At 48.3% G+C, this 19,353-nt stretch overlaps 1 protein-coding gene across 3 annotated transcripts in view; it reads right to left on the reverse strand.

The window, feature by feature from the left end:
- Nucleotides 1-2,161: 2,161 nt before the first annotated feature.
- LOC114049713 (atypical kinase COQ8A, mitochondrial-like) overlaps nt 2,162-19,353 on the reverse strand; it is a 76,386-nt gene continuing 59,194 nt past the window's right edge. For all 3 annotated transcript variants that reach the window (XM_027871077.1, XM_027871079.1, XM_027871078.1), the window contains exons 5-15: nt 16,720-16,794; nt 8,830-8,952; nt 7,970-8,055; nt 7,530-7,670; nt 6,616-6,697; nt 6,382-6,475; nt 5,964-6,105; nt 4,873-4,980; nt 4,493-4,558; nt 3,917-4,003; nt 2,162-3,505 (exon numbers count right to left, since the gene is read on the reverse strand). In XM_027871077.1, the coding sequence (XP_027726878.1) occupies nt 3,218-3,505; nt 3,917-4,003; nt 4,493-4,558; nt 4,873-4,980; nt 5,964-6,105; nt 6,382-6,475; nt 6,616-6,697; nt 7,530-7,670; nt 7,970-8,055; nt 8,830-8,952; nt 16,720-16,794 (1,292 nt within the window). In that variant the 3' untranslated portion in view covers nt 2,162-3,217. The remainder of the gene's footprint in view (nt 3,506-3,916; nt 4,004-4,492; nt 4,559-4,872; nt 4,981-5,963; nt 6,106-6,381; nt 6,476-6,615; nt 6,698-7,529; nt 7,671-7,969; nt 8,056-8,829; nt 8,953-16,719; nt 16,795-19,353) is intronic.

Below are 19,353 nucleotides of genomic sequence, written 5' to 3' on the forward strand. Positions count from 1 at the left end.
ATTCATTTTGATTTCCTGGGCTCTCCCACTCTCTGAATCAGAGCATTTTGGGGATGTGATGAGACCATAAGACATTTGTTTCAAGGAGCAGCTAGGTGGCGCAGTGGATAGAGCACCAGCCCTGAAGTCAGGAGGACCTGAGTTCAAATCTGGTCTCAGACCAAACACTTGACACATACTAGCTGTGTGACCTTGGGCAAGTCACTTAGCCCCGATTGCCTCACCAAATTAAAAAAAAAAAATTTAAGACATTTGTTCAGAGAAAACACCCAGGTCTTTTATTTATGAAAATTATCCTTAAGTGAATGGACGGTTTTATTTGTGAGCAGGTAACCATTAGGTTAACTACTTAATTCCACACACAAAAAAGCTTCAAATGAAGCTCTGCCTGCTTCAGTCGGCTTTGTTGGCCACTGCATCTCAGCTTCTAAACCAGCACTCAGTTATTACAGATGGTTCTTTTTTTTTCTTTAATATTGGTAAAGTATTTCCCAAAATAGAAATTAATACCCTTGGTGGATTACAGAGGAGTTGGAATCATAGAGACCAGAACCACAGAGGTTAAAACAGTTGTGGTATATGGGCTGTCTGTCCTACAGACCATGTAAATGGAGGGCACTAGACCCTCCCATATCTACAACCTTCTCCAACCCCTTATTTAAGATCTCTCACTCACAATTTTAATAAGTACCTGGAGCAATAGCATTCTGACCAGTGTGGTAGTGATCAAAGCAATTAATATTTATGTTAGTGCTTACTGGGGAAGATAAATAAAGTTTCTACCTTTAAGCTGACTTGGGTAGAAAGAACTATAAAGAAGCATTTGGCTAATGTTGACAGAAAAAGACAAGAATTCATTTCCACTGCTTGACAGTTTGGTGACTTCACCTGCTGGGAATTCTGTGTTTTATTTTGGCATTTTCTGAGAAGTAAAGTGCCCTTTCTCTCTGACATCTCTTCCAGTGCCCCTTCTACTCCTTCTGCCGACACAATCCTCAAGGCATAAAATCTTAATTCAGAATAACCTTAGAAGTCTGCCAAGGCTGCTTCTTACACTCGTGGCATGCATACCCGTAGGCTGGGCCAAGCCATTTGTTCCATAGTTGGGTATAGGAGGCTAAGGGACCCATTTGTAGTCTTACAAGATTTACTGTCATAATGGGGCTGAGGATCATATTAACAGGTGCCTTATTTACAAAGCTGAAAATTAAGCCATTCCCTCTACTTATAATTTCCCCTAATTTGCTCATCATTTCCTGTAGCAATTGGTGAATATCCTTATTATTTCTTGTGACAAGCTCAGCTTTCTGCAGTCAGGAGGCTCTGGTTGTGTTGGGATGAAGAAAGTCCATTACAACAGTGCCTGCAATGTGCTTAATCTTTATTATTGATTGATAGAAGAGTACATGTTCATTCATTTATTAATTTCCCTTGATTTACACTTTTATGATATTTGTGGATATTGTCAGTTCCCCAAAAATGTGTAAAAAAAGTTTTAGTTTTATCATGGCTTGTAGGGGCATCTTCTCACAGCAAACTATGAAATTGATGGAATAATTTAAATAACCTGGATCCTGGAGCATCTTCAGTAGCAAAGTCAACATGTTTCTACATGCATTTCCTGCCCCCAACTCCCCATTATTCGGTCTTCTGTACCTTCCAACCCTTTCAGAGGTTTTTACCTCTTTAGGACCAGGGCCCAATAGGGATAGCCCCGATTTAAAACCACATTTGTGGGTTGAAGTTCAGGGATTACTTATTGTATTCCGTTTCATCTCTTCCCTGATCTCAGCCCTACTCCTGAGACACAAGTCAGGCCTCTCTCTTTGGACAAGGTAACGGAATTGGAGAACAAGGTACGTAATGGGAAAAGTGATGTGGTTACAGTTCAGACGCCTGGGGTTTGGTGTTCTGTTCCAGCCATCAGTTGTACATTTGGCCTCCTCCGTTCCCTGCATTGGGGTGGAGGCAGCAGCTCTGAAGCCTCCTTCTAGCCAAGTCCCTGCTCCTTCCCCCTCAGATCATTTCTTTACACTAGAAGTCCCTCTGAGGCCATTGGCGTCAAGGCTGTGCTGCTGCTGCTGCTGCTCAATTTCTTGTTATCAATGTAACAAATTATTTGAGGTTAAAGGAAGAAAAGAAAATGGCACCACTGCCGAACTCCACAATCAATTTTTTATTGAAATGCATAAGTAGGACAGTTACAAGAATGTACAAAAACGAACATACACTGGTGGCTATTCCCATCAGGTCAATCTGTGCATCTGGTGGTAACTTAGCAACATCCCCTTTCATGCTCATTTCAGCAAAGATTTTACTTTTGGGGGTGAGGACATCAAGAAAGTGGTGGAATCTCTTCTCCCCTCACCATTTCCCTTGACTTCTTTTCCCCTCTTACAGTCCCTGAACCAGATGGCAAGAAGTCCACTGGCATACATTCAGTTGTCAATAACTCCTAAGAGAACCAGCTTGCTGGAAGGCAGGTAATTCAGTTAAATAGCTTTTTTTTTTTTTTTTTTTTTTTTTGGCACTATTCTGTACAGAGTTTCCTCTCCAGCTCCAGCCAGAGGGGAAAAAATGCAGGAAACATCAAAGCATTTTGTACACACACACACACACACACACACACACACACACCCAAAATCCTATACTACAAGGTCTAGAAAGTCCTAAAAGGCTTTTTCTCTCTATACTTATTTAAGGAGAGAAGAGAAATGGATGCTCTCCCTTCTACAGTTAACATTCACAGGAGGAAACCCCCTATTTAAAAAACACACCAAAAAAAAAAAAAAAAAAGGAAAACAAAATCAAATCTTTTTTTTCCCCTTCATCTTTGTCCAAAGCTATTTCATAGAAAAAATCAACAGTAAGCAGGCTTCAAGAGATTTGTCATGGTTCCATTTTCTTTCTCCTCATCCTCAACCCCACCCAGTCACTACAGAGCCACCATTTAATCAATAAAAACTATGCAAGGCCACTGGCCATGGAGGACCCCCTGAAGCCATCTCCCACCCCCCACCCCCTCCTCGGCACATTCACAATTTCCTCCAGTTTACTCCTACAAGAAAACTCCCTCTTATCGGTAAGTAGAAGGTTACAGGTTTGGTCAGTACCAACACCCACTTACTATGGACTTTTAGCTTCTGGGACAGTTTTCTGATTCTTGAGATGCTCTTTGCTAGATAAAACAAGGGGCCTTCAGACAAGACAAGACTAGTTACTGCTTCTCAGCCTTCCTCTTGCAGTAGTTGCTGTAGGTTTCCTCAAACATTGCTTTACAGGGGAAACAAGCCTTCAGCTTGGAGCAAATGAGGAACGAGCCCCCCATCTTTCGGTGGAGGGAGTAAGTCTCCTCTGGCGGGGGGACGAGACGGTGCTTCAGCATGATGGGAATCAAACCATGGATCTTCTCAGTGGTGCTCTGGCTCCCAAAATCAAACGGTGAGTCCGAGGCAAAGGCCTCTCCCAGGATGAGAATAGCGTCTAAGTGGGCATCTTCCATGGCCTGGGAGGGGTGGAAGAAGGAAGGGAAAAGAAAAGAAAATTAGGAAGACAGACCTCTGAGGCATTCATTCCCAGACATTCGGGACACAGCTGGTCACTAGAAATGGTTTATTTTAGGGTTCAACAGCACCAGAGGGGAAAGTATTTTCAGCCTTGCTCAACTTCTCTCCAAAGGACATTGCAGTTGGCTGCATTTAGTACTGATCTCATCCCGACCATTTAAATCTCTTAATTAGGTCAAAGTCAAATGCAGCTGTGGCCTAAGACGGGACACCTTCTTAAGTGAAATGTACTAAAGTGGCTAGGGAGGCTCCCTCGGGGCTGAACTGGTACAGTTCAGAAAGTGCAAACTTAAGGTTACAGGTTTTAAACAGCACCATCGTCTAGCCTGGGAAGGGGGTCCTCAGCTTACCTTCACTTCATAGCCAGTGAGGAACTTCATCTCTATAGACTTCTTCAACACTGTTTCTCTGTCCTGATCAGCCGCAGCTCTGATTAACTAGACACACAAAGGTAAAGGGGCATGACTCATGGCCACAAGTTGACTCCTTGGGTTTTAGTAACCACTCTTAACTTCAGCTAGCTGCCTTCCAAATGCCCAGTTTCGAAGCAAAAGGGGAGAAAGACGTATGGAGGCAGATGCTCAGTTTGTGGGAGCCCTAAGCCAGCTCCATTCTCTCCTGCAATAGCTATGACCAGCACTTCCAGGAGGTGGTTATTTTCCTGGCTGGGGGGAGGGGATAGGAATGCTCTTTTCCTTTGGTTCAGATAATGTAACAGAATGTGAATCCCATTAAAGAGCTTCAAGTCCATGTGGGCTTTCCAAGGCCACTCCACCTCCAGCCAAGTTCACATGTTTCTCCTGGGACTGAATACTCTATGGGCCCACACCCAGATACAGCACAGAGGTCAAGTTGTACTGGAATCCAAGCTGAGATTCAGGGTCAGTTCTGCTAGAAGGTCCCTGTCTGCAGCTGGCCTTCCGTACCTGGATGTAAAGGTCAGTGAATGATGCATCATATTCGCGGGTTGCTCCAAAGTCAAGGAGAGCCACCTGGAGAGGACCAGAGAAGAGGGTAAGAAGCTTCTGGGTGGGGTAGGTAAGAGGAATGGGAATGAGGAGAGGGACTGGAAAGCAGCTCTCTATTCCCTTCCACTCAGGAACAGTATGGGCCCAGGTATCCCAAGGCCATGGGTGGGGAGGGAATGTCCTCATTTACCGTCCTCCCCACCTCCAGGCACCAGAGGCTTTTCAACTACAACTTCATGCTACCTGGGCATGGACAGCAGGCACAGAACACTGGGAGCAAGATTCTTAGGCTCTGAGGGCAGCCAGGGCCACTGAGCTGGTGGCCTGAGGCTCCTTACCTTGTGCTGCTGGGGATCGTAAAAGAAGTTAGACCAGTTGGGGTCAGTCTGCATGAACTGAAACTCAAACAGCTCCCTTAGACACAGGACCAGGATATTGTAGCATATCTGGGGGGGAGAAGGGCAGGAATGGGGAGATGACAGCAACCACAAACACGTTCTAGTCGACCAGCTCTATTCTTGGGAGCTATGGAGCACCGTCACCCTCTGCTGGTGCTCTGTACACGGAGGAGGGAAAAGCCAGCACTCTGCTCTCCAGACTTACAGCAGAGCCTCTTGAGCGCCCAGTGGGGCAGAACAGTCAGGTCTTCCAGGTGTGGGAGAAGAAATGATTAAAGTTTGCCTCAGGATGACATCTGAGTCATCATGGAAAGGAAGCAGCACTGCAGGGAACCCCACTGGTGCCCTGAAAGGTACATTCCTCTGTTCACCTGCCTAGAGTATATATGCAAGGGACCCACCTGCTTCCCTTCCCTGTACTTCTCCCTGTCCCAAACCCATACTCTTTTTGGTCAAGAAAATTGGTTTTTCAGAGGTAGTGGACTCTGTGGTGTTATTCAGAACACAGGTGTGGACGGGAAAGGGCGGCCTTCAATCATCTACAGAAGTGTGAAGGCACCCTCGAGAACCTCACTCCACTGAACAACTGCCCACTTTGCTTCCCTCTAACTGAACTGGCATGCATCCCAAGCTGATTCCTAACCAAACAGGAAGCATACAGCTTGAGCATGTATGTGTATACTGGGCAAGACCTTGTGTGTTACTGCTCCCTAAGACCAGTGCCCGCAAGTGCAGTTAAAAACGTGCATGTCATCCCTCGTGCCTGCTACTGGTCTCCCATGTGGAAAGTGCTCATCTTTCCCAAGGACCAGTGACTCCTAGTGGTCACCACAGCCCTGGGTGCAGAAGCACTCGACCCACAGAAGGCTAACAGGTCATGCTGAGAAGACGGCTCCTCCCTAAACCCTGCAGTCACTCAGCTCTTCTAGACCCAAGTCAGGCAACGGCAAAGAACCCATGGCTGGCAGCGCCTACTCCCGTCTCCCTTGCTCTCCCCACCATCCATCCAGCTGGCTTCCCCAGCGAAATACCTCATTTCGAATTTCCTGGCTCAGCCCTTCTGCCTGGTCCAGGGGAAAGCCGGACACCAGCTCTGTGGTCAAGACGTGAGGACTACAAAGTTCATCTACGACCTCCGGCACATAGAAAAACGGATGATCCTTCAGCAGCTCCCTAGCCAGCAGAGGCACCAAGGAGAGAAAGGGTAAAGTACCTCCCCATCCACGCTCTCAGGGTGCCCTCCTCAGAGGGGGAGGCTGGAGTTCAGGAGGATGGCTGGGGACAATTCCTGTCTGCCCTGTGTGGGGGCAGGCACCGGACAGGCCAAGCCCCTCCCTCTGCAGCACTATGGATAAGGGGAGCAGAGGCTTACACCCCGGGCCTCCCCTCAGGACGGGGTCAGGGGACCAAAGCAGGGGGTGGCAAGGAGGGGGGCCCCTAAGGACACACTTGAACTTCTTGGCACAGGCAGCTTCTCTCTTGTAGTCACACTCCAGGGCCAGCTCCCGTCTCAACACATCAATCAGATGTTCTGGGAACAGGCCTGGAAGGGGACAAGGAAAAGTGGGAAGAGAAATGAAAAAGGTTGGCCCGGCCCTTCGAGGGCAACCAGGGGCCTCTAGACCTTAACTCTAGTTCCAGAGCCAGCCAGACCCACCCCAACCTTTCTCCATCTCCTCCTACCTTCAGGGAGTATATTGCTCATGCTGAGAACGGTCATCAGATTGTTAACGTCACTGTTGATGCTCTGGGCCACTCCAGGGTACTACAAGAGAAAGATGGACAGAGGAAAATGGAACAAGAGTGCCCCCACACCCACCCTGGCTGCCAGTGATGGGGTCACTGCACAAACCCCTCCAGGCCTGCTGAGGGCAGGGACAAGGCTATGTGTCCTCATCCCAGGATGACAGTTTTCTTGGACAATTTCACATGTACCAGGGTAACACAGACAGTACACAAGACTTGAGCCCAGGTCTTCCTGACTCCGTGACCTGTGGTCTACCACTCTACCAATGGGATCAAACTCAAACAGAAAGGGATCCCTGCTGCTGCAGACTGACTTAGAAAACCACAAATTAACATCATCTATGTTGTATTTTTATTTATATTGTTAAACACTTCCCAATTCCATTTTAATCCGGTTCAGCAGAGTTTTAAGGACCCAAAACAGCTGTGACTTTGACATCTCTGCACTATACCATGCTATACACACACACAAGAACTTAGTAAATTGTTGCTGAATGAATCTAACAGGCAAGTTTCTGAGGCTACCTCCAAATGCTAACTACCAGAGCTGGCTCCTTGTCCCGCCTTCTTCCAAGACGGAATATTCATGGGAGAGTCATGGGACCCCTAGGCCTTCTTCATCTCTGTCCCGTGATAAGGGAAGATGAGGCCTCCTCTGACAGATGGGAGGAATGTGCTGTTCACAGCTTAAAGAGCTGGTAATGGACACCTCCAACAAGTTAAGAGAAAAAGTACTGTCCAAACCCTGCCTCAAACACACTACTACTTACCCATCTGCCCAACCCAGTCAGACTGCAACACTGGGTAGGATACAAAACTCCACCAGGCTTCCAGGGCAAAACTCAACCTACCTGGATCTTCATGGCTACCTCCCGCCCATTTTTCATCCGGGCCAGGTGGACTTGCCCAATGGAAGCAGCAGCAAAGGGCCGTTCCTCAAAGTACTCCAGTTTATCCCTCCAGTTAGGACCAAGGTCATTGTTCAGAGTTTTCTAGAGGGAAAAAGGGCCCAAGAGAGAGGAGACCAAAATGAAAACTAAATTCTGATGGTTGACCAACACTAGACATGTTTGAAAAGCAGATCCCATGAGCCCATAAGGAAAGGAACAAAGTCCCTTTGGTACCATCACTCTTTTCAAGCTACTTCCAAACCAACATTTGGTCCCTCTCTGTTCCCTGCTCAGGGAGAAAGAAATTAACTCAGAGACCCCCTAAACAAACTATGCCTACTCTCTATGCTGGTTGGTGTCAGGGTTATCACTGGTTCCTTCTGCCCAGCCCCCAACCTCACCGTCATCTGTTTCAAGGGCATAAAGTCTGCACTTTGTCTCACACGGTCAAAGATCTTGGCCAGTTGGGGATTGATGAAAGCATCATCTGGGGGGAAAACAGAACAGAATAGTTAGCAGAATGATTTCTGGAAGGAAAGAAAAAGAAAATGATAAAGTTATGCCGGGTGTAAGGTTTTGTGGGGTCAGCAACCACATCCTCCAGTGTTACAACTGGAGGGGCTCAGGACTGGCTTCAGAAGCCACCCGGAAAAACCAAACAGGGACACAAAAGGTAGAATAGTGGGAAAGGGCAGAAGACCCTCTCAGCCACGCACTAGATACGTGCACTTGGACACGTCTCTCCAGCTCTCCATGCCCACCTCGGTTTCCCCCACTGTAAAACCTCAGAGGTGAGATTAGATGATTTCTAAGGTCCTTTGCATTTCTAACATCCTACAGGTCCTCAGTCAGAGAGTGAACTGACACGTGTTATCAACAAATATTTATCAAACACATTCCATATGAACCAGGGTAAGTGCAGGGGATACAAAGACAACATTGAAACAGTCCCTGCCCTCAAGAAGCTTATATTCTCTTGGTCAAGATATCTGCAAATGAGATACAAGGTAATAACTTTTCAGTAAGAGCTGTTCAAATCAAGGGTCTTCCGCTGACCCGAGAGCTGAGACACTGACTCTAGGGTCCTTTCTTGGCTGTACAGATCTCCTGCTGCCAACCTGCCCACCCCCAAGCTCCCACCGATGGTATCTGTTTTTTGTTTTTGGAGGATTGGGAAAGAGGAGGAATCAAAGCCCCCCCAGAACTGTGTCCTGTCCCCCTCCTCCTCCAGGTATTTCAGGTTCTGAGGTGCCACACTTACCCTGGATGCTCAGCATCTGCCCCAGCTTCAGGGCGGCTCCTCTCACCTTACACAGGGTGCTCACGATTCTCTCTGCATTTGCCTCAGAAAGAAAAGGACTGGAGTCCAGGACAGCCTTCTTTCCTGTTGCCACAGGACAAGAGGAAGGTTACCAGGCGGCCTGGAGGACCTTTCTCTCCCTCCCTCTCCTCTTCCCACAACCATACACAAGGACCGGCCTCTCTGGAGTTGTTCTAAGGAGCAGAATTTCCCTCCTGTGTTCTCTTCTGGTAGGGGAGGAGGAGGTAAAACCAAAGGCAGAAAGAGTAGGTACTAAGACCTAACGTGACCAAAAGAAGGGGCAGCAAGGAGGGACAGCCGTTAATACCATGCATCAGAAGGCGAGGCCCTGCCTGATAGCTCACCTTTCTACAGAGCTCTAAGGTTTGCAAAGCACCTTTCTCACAACAAGCCTGTGAAGAAGGTAATCCAAGTATTATCATCCCCATTGTACAGATGAGCAAGCTGAGACTCAAGAGTTTCTACGGCTTGCCTACAGTTCCCCCATGAATGCTGCTTCCCATGAAAAGCCCTTTTCTTCATCCCATGATGCGTACCAAAGAAACCGCTCACAAGTGACTGACTGTAGGAGTGAAGGCCCTTGTTAAAGTGGCTGTGTCTCAGAGCCTAAGCAAGACTCAGAAGAGGCAGAGTCCAGGTGTTGTTCGGTTGTGTTCGGACTCTTCGTGACCCATCTGGGGTTTTCTCAGCAAAGATCCTGGAGTGGTTTGCTATTTCCTTCTCCAGCTCATTTTATAGATGAGGAAACTGAGGCAAACGGGTGAAGTGACTGACCCAGGGTCACGTAGCTAGTGTCCGAGTTTCAGGCTGGATTTGAATTCAGGGAAATGAGTCTTCCTGACTCCAGGCGCAGCACTCTATCCACCGGTCCACCTCACTGCCCATGGAGGCCAGGCCTCCAGAAACACAAACCCAGAGACAGGTGGGGAGATGTGCACTGGACTCAAGTCAGGGATGCCCTCAGACAGAGCTGCCCAGGGGCAGATCACAGCTTACCCCTGTGTCACTCTTCACTCACTCATCAGGGGCTCTCATCAGTGCCCCAATCACCCAAGGCTTCAAGTCTCAACTTCCCGGGGCCCTTTTCTTCTGTGAACTACAAAATGAGGAGGGGGTGAAGCTGATGACCTAGTCTAAAATTCGCTCCCTGCCAGCTCTGCGTGTGCTCAAGGGGGAGGTCACCATATCTGTCACCTCTCCAGAAATCCCGAGGCCACTGCTTCTACACCCCAGACGTCCTGACCCAGAGAAGCACCCTAAAGGTCACAGACTCGCCTACATGAGGCCCAATGCATGTGTGTGAGCCCTTCAGTGACCACCCGTTAAGCGCTAGCAGCGAAAGCTCAGGCTCATTCCCTAGACGATCCCCACCGCCACCCAGGGCCTTGGACATCAGAGGTCACTCACCCCGTGAAGAACTAAAGCGTTTTAAAGTAAATGTTAAATCTAATTACTGCTTGGCTAAACTAGTGTTTAACTAACTGCTACTAAGTGCTCTCCTTTTCTCCCATCTCTCTCCTGTCCAGTCCACCCTGTATAGAGCTGCTAAAATATTCTAAAAACACAGATCTGTCATTTCCCCCAACAAAGCCTTTAGAAGCTTCCTTTTGCCCATGGGATAAAATGCAAACCTCTTAACCCCTCACTTAAGGGCCTTCAAAACCTAGGCCCACCCACTTTTTCCGACTCTATTCAATATTACTCCCATTCACAGTGGTTTGCTGGTCTAGTCCTGCCTTCTGAAGACCATCAATCAATCAATAAACATTTATTAAGTGCCTACTATGTGCCAGGCTTGTAGTAGAGAACACAAAAAGACAAAAGACAGTCCCTGCCCTCAAGGAGCCTACAATCTAAAGGGGGAGACCACATGCAAACAAATGTGTACAAAGCAAGCTAGAGTCCGGATAATTAGGAAATTAGCACTGGAATTAAGAGGGGTTGGAGAAGGCTTCCTTGCATTCATGATGACCGTCCCCGCCAAGATTCTGTCAAAATCTTTCTCTTCTTTCAAGGTTCACAAGTAAAGCCAGGTAGCATGGATAATGCAGAAATCTGTTCTACAAATCTATATATATTTATACTTGGTTCTATTTTTCTTGCCTTCTCAACGGGTGGGGAAGGAGGAAAGAGGGAAAGAATTGGAAACTAAAAATAAATGTCAGAGGTCATTTAGTCCCATCCTTTCATTTTATAGAAGAGGAAATTGGGGCCAAGACTTCAAGGTCACAAAGGCAGCAAGCAGCAAAACCAAGATTGGAACCGAGGTCCTCTAAGGCCAGCACTCTCTGCATCCAAAGGTTCAGCTCCAGGGTCATCACCTCCATAGAGTTTCCCATCTTCCCTCCTGCCCGCTCAGCTAAAGCCAATCTGAATCCATTGTCAACTTCTCTTAGACTGATGTGTCTGAACCTCTCCTTCATTATTGACATGTATTTTGTATGACAGCTACGTATGTATGTGCTGCGGCACTCTCTCCATTAGACAGTAAGCTCCTTGAGGGCAGAGGCTGTGCCATTCTTCATCCTTTATCCCCAGGACCTAGCACAGCTCCTTAGCCAGAATGAGGGCCTCCTTGCAAATGTCCCTCAGATCTGAGGAGCCTTCCCAAAGAGAGCTGGCCCCAAAGGGCTCCGTCAGTAACTGAGCTCCCCCTTCAAGAACCTAAGCAGAGGCTAGCTGGTTCCAGGCTCCAGGAGAGCATGGGGCAGATCCCGCCTCGGGCAGACCTCAGAACCCTTCTGCTGTGGATTCCCTGCATGAAGCGGTCTCTGCCCGTTCATTCATCACACAGGGCTGGTCAGACACCCTCTCACCACGCCCCCCCCCCCCCCCCGGCCCCAGGGAGTGCCCTGAACTCTCAGGGAATCCATGACGGACAAGTCCAAGAAAGAAGAGAGAAGCGGGGAAAGAGGGGGACAAGAAAGGAAGGGAAGGCAGCCCCAAACAGAAGGGCAGACACTGTTCACTTGAGTCTATCCCCAGCACTTAGCCTAGAGGCTGGCACATGGTGGACACCTGAAGGAAAAGGAGAAAGAAGGAAATAAGATGAAGAGCAGTGGGGTATAATGGACTGTTGGATGTGGAAATCAGGAAGCCCTGGGTTCAAATCCCAACCACAACACTTAACAGCTGAGTTACTTAATCTGAGAGTCAGTTTCTTCATCTGTTGCTGGTGTTCATGTCTGACTCTTTGTGACCCCATTTGTGGTTTTCTTGGCAGATCCTGGAGTGGTTTGCCATTTCCTTTTCCAGATCATTTTTACGGAAGAGGAAACTGAGACAAACAGGCTAAGTGACCTGCCCAGGGCCACACAGCTAGTAAGCGTGTGAGGTCAGATCTGAACTCGGGAAGATGAGTCTTCCTACTCCAGGCCCAGCACCCTATCCTCTGTGCCGCCTACCTGCCCTTCCTCATCTGTAAAATGAGGCTAATAATACCTGTAATACTAATAACTATCTCACTATAGCAAATGTGTCATGCAGTAGTCAGCTGCAGGACCTGGAGGTTCAGATTCTGTCTCTGACACACACTGGCTGTACGTCCCTGGGCAAATCACAGAATCTCTGTGGGGCCTCAGGCACCCCTGCGGGATTCACCCACTATGTCTTCAGTGATTCTGGGCTGCACTGGTGAAGGGAATTCCCACATCACACATGTTTCATGCCCAACTAAGAGAGGGGGTGGGAGTGTGGGGGTGGGTGTGTGTGTGTGCGCGCGCACGTGCGTGTCCCAGGACACCTCCTGCTGGGGGTGGGGGGGTCACCACAATGACTGATACCTTCCAAGGCCCTTCATCGCTGGGATGAGCTGGGCAATGAATAAGGGTCCAGCTGGATTTACAAACTATACTTTGTCAACAATAAATTCCTACAAGGGGTGGGGAGTAAGGGTGTAGAAGGTTCTTACAAAACTTCACCAATTACATCAAGTGCCCAATACCCTTTAGGGAATAAGAGACAGACTTTTTCTCCTTTAATGATTCATAGATCAGACTTGAGAAAAAAAGCAGAGTGGTGTGACAGAGCACTGGCCTAATTAAATAGCCACTGAGATCCCTCCCAATGCTAAAATTCTGCAATTCCATAACTAGCAGTAAAGAAGACCTTTGCAAGTTCACACAACCACCGTAGACCTCAACGTTCTCATCTCTAAAATGAGGTAATAGACTCAGATCCCCTAATAGGACGGTTGTTCACAATTTGGAAACTGTAAATCCCTATACAACTAAGTATTAATACAGGTATCGTCATAGCCATGGAAAGAACTCCTGTCATACCTAACAATCTCAAGAGGATGGCAGTCTTAACCTAGAGAGAATGATTCTCTGGGGTCATGATGAAAGCTACTGATTCTCACCCACTTACCCACAGGCTGACCCTGAACACAATCTCATACCGGCACCAAAGTTATTTCTTGGCTTCAGTCACTCCGGACTCGTGGGGTTTTTCCTGGCCTTGGCCTGAGGTGTTGGTGCCTCTGTGTGGACAAGACCCCGCCCCACACCCCCAATCAAAAAACAAGTCTCTGTAGATTTGGGGGAAAGTCCAACCTGACTGGAGTCAGAACAACCAACATCTAACTGAGCTGCAGATGAGAAGTGGAGATGCGCCTCCCTAAGTGTGGAAGCAGTAATTCTGAAGGCGGGGTAGAGAGCTAGGAAATCTGGACCAAGCCGGGCTGTGGGAGCGGGCAGCTTCTGATTCCAAGGTCCAGAGCTATGAAGGAATGGTTGGGCAGGGGGTGCTTCAAGGGGAGTGGGAGAGAGCAAAGAGGAAAAGAAAGTGAGGAGCGTTATGAGTGAGTGAGAAAGATGTGACCTGTCCTGATAAGGGAAAGAAGGAATTTCTCTGAGCAGAGCAGAACCATCCAGGTTCACTGTCAGTTCATAAAGCTGTGTAGGGTTCAGGTGACTGGACCGAGGGAATGAATACCGGCACCCACAGAGGAAGGAACTGATTTTCCAAGGACCTGGGCACTGAGGCAAAGAACAGAGCCTGGTGTGTGGACCAAGGCATAACAAGGAGCCACGGCGTGAAAGGAGAGTGAAGACAGGAGACAACTGGAGCGGCTATTGAGGCATTAAACCAAGGATGCCAAGGAGGCAAGGCCCTGAGCCGGTAACTCTCCTCACCTACATGAGACGACATGCCAACAGCTCCTCACCCTGTAATAAAAATAGCTGTGTATTTAAATGGACCTTGCCCATTCTGTCCTGCAGTAAAAAGGAGGGCTGGGAACAAGGCATACAGCCAGAGAGGAGAAGAGGTAAGAGAGGTATAGGGGTCATGAGTCCTAGGGGCACAGACTTAGGAGAAGAGAGGGGAGGGGAGAGAGAGGAAAGAGAGGAACTAGGTTGGAAACCACTGGTTGCAGCATAAGCGGTGTGGCTCCTCCACAGATCTAAATTCCCCTGGCTCTTAGGAGGTTAGTACACGAGTGGAAAGAGCGATGGAATTGGAGTCCGGAGACCCAAGGTTAAAACCCTGGCTGTTACTGACCGTGGGACCAGTCTCCTTTGTAAGATAAGAGAACAAGACGGAATGGCCTCTAACCTTCTTCCAGATCTAGACCCGAGGGTTCCCTCAGCAGGAGAGGACACCCAGTGACTGCAGTGAAACGTGGCCTGCATCTCAGGGAGAACCCAAGTTTAACTCCATCACTTACTACCTTCTGTTTCCTCATCCATGAAACTAACTGGGGTCGTACCAGATGACCTTTAAGGGCCCTTCCAGCTCTTAACTGATGGTTCTGTGACCATACTGATAGAAGAGAAGCTCCCTGCAGGTACGGTGTCACTTTCTATCTTTGTACCCAGCCCAGCGCCTTGCCCACAGTAGGCAGCGATTTCCCGCTCTCCATTCTCTGCTCTGAGTTTTAGCCCCCTACACTCACCCTCCCCCCCGCCCCGGCCCCCACCGGCAGCTACGGCTCACCATATCCACCCCCTCGGCAGAGAGCACCAATCCCTGACCTTGAAGTCAGGACACATGAAGCTGAACAAACAAGGGGGGTTAGGGCTGAGGGACGGGGATAAGGAAAAGTAGCAGCCAACAGCACTGAGGAAAGATGGAAAGGTTGGCTTCCCATGCCTGCAAAATGGGGATTCCATTTCCAAACGTGTCTCATCACTGGCACTATAAATACTCGAGCTAAATTCTGCTCTCTGCCCTCTACCTGCAAGGCCAGCAGCTACTTCTACCAACCCAACATTGGGCTGCCCCCCAACTCTCTGGAAGACCCTCATCTCCCCACTGGAACTGGGTGGTGGGGATGAGAAATGAGTCCTAGAAGATCTGAGGCCAGCATGATTCTCTGTACAAATGGCCTTCGAGGAGGAGATAATCAGCTATCAGTCACCACGCTGATGGCAGGGAACGGAACCCGACCCTACTCCCATGTGGATTTTACTAAGACACTGTCTTTGAGGTGAAGAGGAATCATTTAAACGAACATCTGATAGTAAAACAAGTTGCTTTCCCCAGGCAGGTGCACACAGATGGATGGACCTGGGTTTGGATCGCAGCTCTTCCACTGACTGACTACATGATAGCTGACAAGTCACCTCCCTGCAGGGACCTCTTTCCCCCTCTGTAAAAGTAGGGGCTGGACTAACGGGTCCTTCTGGCCCCTTCCAGTCCTAGACCCGGCTGTTCTATGAGCAGGGGCAGAAAGAACCAGAAGGCGGCCGTCTGAGCCAGGCTTTCCTTCCACCCAAAGGCCCCTGGCGTCTGGAGGCTCAGCAAGGGGACTAAGCACAGGACCTGCTTATCCATCCAGGCCCAGCCCCCCCCCCCCCGCTCCGAGGGGCACCCCTAGCTCTGAGAACCAGGGCTGGCTCTGGGGATCCTGAGGCTGGTTCTACTCCCACACACGGACAGGACAGAATTCCCTTTCCTCTTCCCTCCCTGCCAATTAAACCATTTCAGCAGCAACCTTGCTATTCATCCTCTGGGGAGGACAGCATCTGCCTTGAAGACCGCAGCAAGCCTGACACCTAAGGCTCTGGCTGCCAGCGTGGCTGCCCAGAGGCCCCAGACCCTGCCCCTGATCTCAGCTCTAAGCAGCCCTGGGCAAACGAGGCTTAAAGAAGGAACGCACAGACCCGGGGGGAGACTGCGGCCATTCAGCTGCCCTTTGCAAACGTGAACAGGAACAAGTGACACGCACAAACCTGGATAATTTGAGATTGATACAAATCTAAAAAGAAGCAGCTGTAGGAGGACAGGGGCACATGAAACAGAAACTAGTACCTAGTGCCTTCAAGAAGACCGGTTCAATCCCATCAACACACAAACACAAGGCTATTAGGTTCAATAAAGCGGGACCTCTAAGGCTCGGCAGCCCTTTGCCAGCCACTGGTTTGGATTACTGTGTGCTCCTCCTGGGAGTTCTAAAAGTCTGTTTTCTTTTTCAAATACTCTACAATTAGGACTTGTCAATAATTCAGACGGCAGATCCTCCCCTAAACCCAGTTAAGGAGACTTTACAAGTCCCACCCTTAACACAACCCCACCCCAAGATGTGCTGGGGCCACAGGAGACCCTGACCTCAGCCAGGGGCGCACGTGTGCCCCCAAGACCAAGCAAGTCCTACCTCTGCTAACCTGGCCACCCCCAGGCTACCAGGCAAGGAGGAGAGGAATGTTTTTATATTAAAATGGAAGCCTTCCCACAGGAAGGGAAAAGAAGACCCCCCCCCAACACACACACACACACAAACTGAATCTCAGACTTGCATTTGCTCCCCCAGACCCCGGGGCCTCTGTGGAGAAGAGAAGGGACTCCATCTTGAGCGTAATCTTTTTTGGGTTCAAGAACATGATTCACCTGTGCTGTTCTCAGATCGGAGGCTCTTCTTGGCAACTTCAGCCAGGGCCCCAAAGCCCAGACCAACAGCTAGACCTGGAACAAGAACAAAAACACAGCGCATGTCATGATGGCGATGACAGACAATAGCGACCACCACTACTGATCTTCACATAGTGCTTTAAAGCTTGTGCACAGTGCTTCTCTCCTCACTAGATAATCAGATATTATCATCCCCATTTCAGAGGTGGGAAAACTGAAGCTCTGAGAGGTCAGACTTATCCACAGGCCACACAGGCTAGTGGTGCCAGGGCTCCCGGCACCAAGTCAGTTCTACTCTGGCCAGGCCAGCACGTGTGACAAGGAAGCTCCGTGTCAGGTATCCCTGAGTTAGCCCATCAGTCGCTCAAAACACTTTAAAAAATAAAGATCTTTTTTATTTATAAGCAGCCCTGCTCCTCTGTGCCCCAGGCAAATACATTCTGCTTATTTGCCTCTCTCCAATTCCCTTCATCTGACCACAGAACTAAGGAGTTTCAAACTTCATACAAATAAAAAACCAGATGTAACCATTCCTTACAATCCAGGTATCACTGAGAAGGCACCTGAAGAATGTTAAGACTGACCAGGGTAAAACACAAACACACACACACACACACACACACACACATACAATGGCCTTTTTGATGTCACTGAGCCCTTTGGTAAAGTCTCAGAAAAACTCTGGACCCTTCTCAGAATCACACTTTTGGAAGCATGAAATAAAGTATATAGCATTACAAAGGAAACCAATTATACTGAAACATCATTGTCAAAATGTTTTTAAAAACCAAGTTATGGACCTCAGGTTAAGGTGTTCTATGCTAAGGAGGCCGGGGGAGTCTGTTCTAGAGAAAAATAATGAAAATGATCATTGCTGCTTAATTGGGGACCCAAATCAGTAGGAATCAGTATTTCCTCACATGGTAGACCCAGAAAAAACCATCTTCACTCACTCCAGTCTATACAGCTTTAGAGTGTTACGACAACCCAGGCTTTTCCATGGCACCTGCCTCCTCAAGTTCCCTTTCCCCAACCAAGCTTCTTAAAGGGTACGATGATATTAAAATGAACTTAACCAACAAATTTTCCTTTCCTGCTGAAGTAGTCTAAGCTGTCCCTTTCCCTAAGTACACTCACTAGGGTCAGTTTCTAGAACTATCTTACCAACAGAGAACCCACCCCAGCCCACCCCAGTGCTTTTTTGGTTGTTGTTTGCTGTTCAGTCGTGACCCCATTTGGGGTTTTCTTGGCAGAGATACTGGAGTGGTTTGCCATTTCCTTCTCCAGCTCATTTTACAGATGAGCAAAATGAGGCAAACAAGGTCAAGTGACTTGCCCAAGGTCACACAGCTAGTAAGTGTCGGAGGCCAGATTTGAACTCAGGAAGATGAGTCTTCCTGACTGACTCCAGGCCCGACACTCTATCCGCTGCAACACTTAGCTGCCCCAATGCTTAGGAAAAGTTGTTTTGTTTTGTTTTTGTTAAGGAAACTCCTAAAAGTCTCCAAGGATGATGACAAGGATTCCATGTCCTCTTTCTTCAACACCATTCAGTGTTGCCTCCCATTAACTCGAGGGGTAGGCTGGAAGGCTCCAATAATCTTCTGAAAAAAAGACTAATTTCTTAGACAGCTAGTCAGGCAGACTCATCTTCATTCAAATCCCGCCTCAGACACTCACTAGCTGTGTGACCCTGGCCAAATCACTTCACTGTCTTCTCATCTACACGACAAGCCAGAGAAGGAAATGGCAAACCGCTCCCAAATGGAGTCGCCAAGAGGCGGATACGACTGAACAACCAAAAGTAATTTCTATAAAATACATGGGACGCCATTCTTGGGACTGGGGCAGGTACGGGTCACAAAATTTAAAAAGTGACACTGACTGACACTCCAAAAATGTCACCACTCATATCCTCCCCACTTCCTACTGATGCTCCCATCACTCATTCCCTTTGTCCTCCGCTCGATTCGGTCCTGAAAAGAAAAACTTGAGCCAGTCACAGTGCTGAGGGACAGGCATTCCCCACTCCCCCTCCTTCCTGCATACAGCAATGAGCTACAGAGGTCAACAGGAGGGAGCACATTAAAGCTGCTCCCTTCCCCATGTGTCTTTATATACACACTCCGTAGACGACAAACTCACAGGACCTTGGAGGATTCTACAGATGAGAAGACTGAGAACCAGAGAGTAACCTGCCCAAGGTCTCACATCTACTTTACCAGAATTTTAACAATTCTATCCTTAAACACTGCAAGTGTTTGAGCAAGCCCAAAATATGAAAATTCCTTTTTATATGGAAAAGGTACATCGGGGGCAATCATTGCCTTTATAAATTTAACCTTCAGTAGACAGTTTCTCAAATGGAAATATGATTCAGTTTATTAAAATGAGACAGATGCAACATCTACTGATTAAAAACAATATGTGCCTATAAAAGATGAAGTCAGGGATGGGAGGGTGGAAGAAAAGTTTGGATAAAAGACTTGTAAGGTTTTCTCAGAACCAGTCTCCTGGAGGATGAGAACAGCGAACTCAGACATCAGGATCACAGGCCAGAGCAAGAAGAGACCTTAGCTGTCCCCAGCTCCCTCTAAACCTCAGCTCTGTTTT

The sequence above is a fragment of the Vombatus ursinus genome, unplaced genomic scaffold (assembly GCF_900497805.2).
Source record: "Vombatus ursinus unplaced genomic scaffold, bare-nosed wombat genome assembly UNPS02014798.1, whole genome shotgun sequence".
NCBI classification, from domain to species: domain Eukaryota; kingdom Metazoa; phylum Chordata; class Mammalia; order Diprotodontia; family Vombatidae; genus Vombatus; species Vombatus ursinus.